A 5,747-nucleotide genomic window follows, 5' to 3' on the forward strand; every position below is an offset into this window, starting at 1 on the left:
TGGGTAGCAAGAGGGAGCAGCTGCGCAGAGGTTTTTTTGCTTCCCTCCCACCTTCCCTTCATGTAAGTGTTGATATGTTATTGTTTGTGAAAGCAAGTGTTCAGAATTGTCGCAGTGGAGGCTGAAACCTGAGCCCAAGTTAATTGTTGTTAATATATTGGATGTCTAAGGGACACGGGGAGGGGGTGAGTCTCGTGCAGTTGGGGGGACTGCTGCACGAGAAGGCCGGAATGAGCTAGGGGGCTAAAGCTCAAAGGCCAAGTCTTACCCTCACTGGGACGTGGTGGGGTAAGACAAAGGGGGGGGGGGGCACATAGCTTACCACTAGGACGTGGTGGGAGCTAGGGCATAACTTGGGGGGGGGGGGGGGATGAATGTTTCGGCTGACATGTCAGCATGATATTTATATTGTTAGGGCTTGGGTATGATAATAAACTGCGGCCTTTTATAACACCAAATGTGTCCTGTTTTATTGGGAAGGAAGGTAAAGAGCCAAGTGCAGATCTTGAGTCCTAACGTTATTCTCCGTTGGTGCTAACTGGAGAAGGAGAATGTAGGGAAATAAATATCTTCCTTGACATTTTAAAATACTTTTTAAAGCACATTTCAAAAATGTGAAATGTGTTATTAACGTCAATCTGTCGGTAAATGTAGGTTTTATTTTTCATCAGACTGCTTGGAGGAGCTGAAAAGCAGCATATTATATTTGTTTCCAATTTCAAATGACCCCCTATAACTACTATTAATCATTTCAAGGTGCTTTAATTGCCCAAGAAAGGGGTTTTACACCTACCCAACTCTCATCCAGGATTGTTGGTATTCTTATCTGGGGGTACAACTAAAGCCAAGAGACTATTTCCTTTAAAATCAAATCCACTTTCCACTCACAGCTCCCATCAGCCAAGGAAAGAGCAGCTGGAGAGAAGAGCGATGAGCGGTAAACTGGGATTCAATTCAAGTTTCGACTTTCAGGCAGTCAAAAATAACCACAATTTCCTCCTACCTGTTCAGGAATCGGGGACATATTCTAAAAATGTTAAAACGGCCCATTTTTAAAGGAAATAATATTTTGGCAGTCCCACTTTCATTTTGGAAAGAATTTGCAGTCTTTGTAGGGGTTTGTCAGACATCTGGGAAAGATCAAATCTGTTTCAAATCTTAAAAACCCAGGTCTAGACAGAAAAAAGTTGTATGCCTTTTATATTTATCTCGCTCTATTTCTATAAATATATATGTTTGATTTGCTGATAGTGGCTTGAGTTGTACGTCCCTAACAATTTCACCCTGATCTTTTCACAACAAACATATTTCCACAATTCTCCTCCCCATCTGCACGTAGGGCAAACTCCTGCCGCAACTTTCCGTTGGCTGAGCTCTGTCATCCCTCCTTGCTCGGTGCGCCGGCTGGGTCTTGTAGTCTTATGGCGCACAGGCAGCCATTGGCGACAATTCAAGTTCTCAGGCTTTGTTAACTACAACTCCCAGCACGCCCCGCGCTTCCTACACCTCCCGGGAAGACTTGTCTAAACCCTCCGAGCTCCATTTTGTTTGCAAACATAAGATGGCGGCAGGGGAGAAAGGGGCAATGTAGGCTGGCGTTCGGGCTGTGGTTTAGTCGGTGCCCAGGCGCTCCACTGGCCGCGGCGAGCGGGTTAAATGGCAGAGGAGAGGCCCAGAGTTGTGCCATGGATCTGAAGACGGCCGTCTATAATGCGGCCCGCGACGGTAAGCTGAAGCTGCTGCAGAAGCTGCTGAGCAACCGGTCACCCGAAGAGCTCGAGGGCCTGACTGCGGCCAAGACGGTGGGCGGCACACCGCTGCTGATTGCCGCCCGGTACGGGCATTTGGAGGTTGTGGAGTACCTGTTGGAGCACTGCCGGGTGAGCGTGGAGTCTGGGGGCTCGGTGAACTTTGATGGCGAGACAATCGAGGGGGCACCTCCGCTGTGGGCCGCCTCGGCCGCCGGGCATTTGCTGGTGGTACGCAGCCTCCTGAGGCATGGCGCCTCCGTGAACAACACCACACTGACCAACTCGACGCCTTTGCGGGCAGCCTGCTTTGACGGGCATCTGGAGATTGTCAAGTATCTGATCGAGCATCGCGCTGACCTGGAGGTGGCCAACCGGCACGGCCACACTTGCTTGATGATCTCCTGCTACAAGGGCCACCGCGACATTGCACAGTATCTGTTGGAGAAGGGCGCTGATGTGAATCGCAAGAGCGTCAAGGGCAACACGGCACTGCATGACTGCGCAGAGTCTGGCAGCCTAGAGATCCTGAAGCTGCTGCTCAAAAGCCGGGCCCGCATGGAGCGCGATGGCTATGGCATGACCCCTCTGCTGGCTGCTGCTGTCACTGGCCACAGCAACATTGTGGAATACCTGATACAGCAGCCACACACCCCACGGGAGGCAGGCATTGAGGCCCTCGAGTTGCTCGGCGCCACCTTTGTGGACAAGAAGCGGGACTTGCTTGGCGCACTGAAATGTTGGAAGCGTGCGATGGAGCTGCGGCATGCTGAACGGGGCTCTATTGTTCACAAGCCCGAGCCCCGCCAGTTGGTCTTGGCCTATGACTATTCCAGGGAAGTGAACACTGCAGAGGAATTGGAGAACCTTATCACTGATCCAGATGAGATGCGCATGCAGGCGCTGCTGATTCGGGAGCGAATCCTTGGGCCCTCACACCCAGACACCTCCTATTACATCCGTTACCGTGGTGCTGTCTATGCTGACTCAGGCAATTTTGAGCGCTGCATCAACCTATGGAAATATGCCCTAGACATGCAGCAGAGCAACCTGGATCCTCTTAGCCCCATGACGGCCAGTAGCTTCCTGTCATTTGCTGAGCTCTTCTCCTACGTGCTACAAGATCGCTCAAAAGGCACTTTTGCCACCCAGGTGAGCTTTAGCGATCTGATGGCAGTCTTGAGCAAAAGTGTCCGAGAAGTGGAAAGAGCCATGCGCCAGAGGGAGAACATGCCAGATTCCACCCAGTTCAGTAAGGCCCTGTCCATTATCCTGCACCTGATCTTCCTGCTGGAAAAGGTGGACTGTGGACCTGAGCAGGAGCATTATAAAAGACAAACTGTGTACCGGCTACTGAAAGCCAGTCCTCGGGGCAAAGGTGGCTTCACCCCATTGCACATGGCTGTGGATAAAGATACCACCACGGTGGGCCGTTACCCAGTGGGCAAGTTCCCATCCTTGCATGTGGTGAACATCCTCCTGGAATGTGGGGCTGACCCAGACAGCAGGGACTTTGAGAACAATACTCCTTTGCATGTTGCAGCATTAAACAACTGTCCAGTGATCATGAACACACTGATTGAGGCTGGGGCACATATTGATGCCACAAATTCCTGCCAGAAGACTGCCTATGATCTGCTGGATGAGAAGCTGGTGACCAAGACTATGTTGCATCCCTTCAGTTACATCACTCTCCAGTGCCTTGCTGCCCGAGCTGTGGAGAAACACAAAATCCCCTACAAAGGCCTTGTTCCAGATGAGCTGGAATCTTTTATTGAACTACATTAAGACTTTGGGGGAGGGGGGAATTCTTGGATGGTATTGCAGCTATGATGTTTTCTAAAATCCAGTAGGATAATAACGTGGAAAGGAAAACTCCACGCAGTTTGTAGCAGAACCCAAGTGTTTCATGAACACAGTCTTTTTGCATCCATTCAGAGGTTGTTAGTTTCCAACAGAAATGATGGCTAGATATGGGGTCTGGGTAGGAATTAACGTGAGTGCATTTTTTCCACCTTTAGAAACATGGTTTATTACCATGTCTAGGAAGGTCGTAGGACTGAGAACTGCCCCTGCAGAGTGTCCTGCAAAGCCAGCTACTTACATCTGTTTAAACAAAGCATTCAACTTCAAAGCAGCACATGAATTCTTTGAATACTTTAGTTGTTGGGTTAGATTCAGGTGGATCTATGGATTTGGAGAAGAGGGTAGGGAACATTACATAATAAATCTGAAGATGGTGTAAGCAGGTCATGTCTTCCAGGTGCATTATGTCACTGCACTGTTGCTTATTACTTTTCCTGCTTAACTTTTTACACAGGAAAAGTTTCTTGTGTTAGATATCAAATGTTCCGGGCTAGCTGTTAGGTGGTGCTTAGTTTGGATAGAGTTAGTAGATTCTCCATTCAAAAACTTTCTGTGCTGGCTTTGTGAGTGGTGCACAATCCAAGAAGACTTTGCCTTCTCTTGTACCAGCAGTAGATGTTGCTAGGAGTATGATAAAATTTAAAACATGGAAATCCCAAGTGCCACTCAAGTCTTTATACCTAGATTTCCTAAATGGCCATGTAGATGCCTCTGGCCTGTGCACAGTCACTAGGCCATCGTGTGTACAATTAGCACATGGCTTTGTGTGTGTGTGTAGTGGAGAGATAGGAGAAGATAGCTGTAATTGAGGTGCATACTCAACAAAGTTGCTCAGTTTCCACCACTGAGTTCAATTAACTTTCAATCTGTTTGTGCCGAGAGCTCTTATCTTTTCTTGAGACAGGTATTCTGTAGTAAGACCACTGGGGAAGCTCTCCTGAAGAACATATTTTGCTTTTCTCAGGCAGTCTCGGTTCCTGATCCAGAGAATGAGGATGGCTAAGACACCAGCTTTTGTGGAAGATGAACAGTTCAGTGGTCAGAAGGTTAATGTCACTATTCCCCAGAACGTATGGGTAAAATGTTTACAGTCAGAAGCAGTGAGCATCATGTAGAAAGGTGTTCTTTCAAAGAAGCAAGGTCTGTTACTATTTTTGCAGTGTTAACTAGAAACATTTAATTTATCAGAAGGTCTAACTTTTTTGTTCTTCCTCATACCCACGTGTAGAATACACATTTAATTTCATTGCATTTTCTTCACAAAGAAAATGTTCTTTTCTAATTTGTGGGCAAACTGCTTCTAACTTTAAATTAAAAAAAAAAAGTGCTGTTATATGGCATCTGTGAATTTTTTTTGTGGATGAAACACAAAGTATTTTGATTCATGTATCATAAGGTGTATTTATGGATTTCCCAGCTTGAGATAGAAAGAACCATGCCATATCAACATGGCAGATTTGTTCACCTAGTACTAGACTTTATCAGTCAGTTTTCTGGAAGTTTGCTTACTGTACAATACAGCATTCTAGTTACTGTATCGGTCCTGGAGAACAGGAATCTTGGTAGGCTGTAGTAACTTAGTCAAAAAAAATGTATTTGGTTTCAATCTAATTTTCATCTTTTGATTCTTAATGTTGGTCAAGTAAAACCACTCTACAAAGGTTGCTGTACAATGCAAAATGTTAGTGCAACAGTTCTATTAGTATGTGTGCCTGTGCAATTTACACCAGCATAAATTATTAGCATTGTACATAACCTAGCAGAAATAGAGATGCTTCATCTTGCCCACTTAAATAAGCCAGGCTGAATATCCCCATCTTCTATGAGTGCATAGTGCTAAAACATTGTTTCACATCCTCAGTGTAAAACAACTTTTTTCTCTGTATCATTCTATGGCTGTCTGCTCCAGCTGCAGCTTTGATAGGCTCAGGTGAGGAAAGAGGGCAGCTGTGGCAACCTGAACTGCCAAGAAATAACTCTGAAAGGAAACTTGTAAGTAGGTCAGGAATGAAGTACCTTTTAAAATGTTTTAACACACACACATTCCTAGCAACTGTTACTTTTGCAGCTAATGAACTGGATTTGTTTTGTTCAAATCCAGGTAATTCACTTCACTGGAGCTTGACCCATTGT

At 46.2% G+C, this 5,747-nt stretch overlaps 1 protein-coding gene across 1 annotated transcript; it reads left to right on the forward strand.

Annotated features, from left to right (window-relative positions):
- The first annotated feature begins 1,526 nt into the window (after positions 1 to 1,526).
- Positions 1,527 to 4,947, forward strand: FEM1A (fem-1 homolog A). Its single transcript, XM_029614578.1, has one exon. It carries the CDS (start codon positions 1,686 to 1,688, stop codon positions 3,534 to 3,536), a length of 1,851 nt encoding a protein of 616 aa, XP_029470438.1. The 5' UTR covers positions 1,527 to 1,685; the 3' UTR covers positions 3,537 to 4,947.
- Positions 4,948 to 5,747: the final 800 nt, after the last annotated feature.

Source organism: Rhinatrema bivittatum, chromosome 8 (assembly GCF_901001135.1).
Source record: "Rhinatrema bivittatum chromosome 8, aRhiBiv1.1, whole genome shotgun sequence".
NCBI lineage: Eukaryota > Metazoa > Chordata > Amphibia > Gymnophiona > Rhinatrematidae > Rhinatrema > Rhinatrema bivittatum.

Excerpts from the sequence above, each read along its gene's own strand:
- FEM1A (XM_029614578.1), top strand. The coding sequence starts at position 1,686 with ATGGATCTGAAGACGGCCGTCTATAATGCGGCCCGCGACGGTAAGCTG.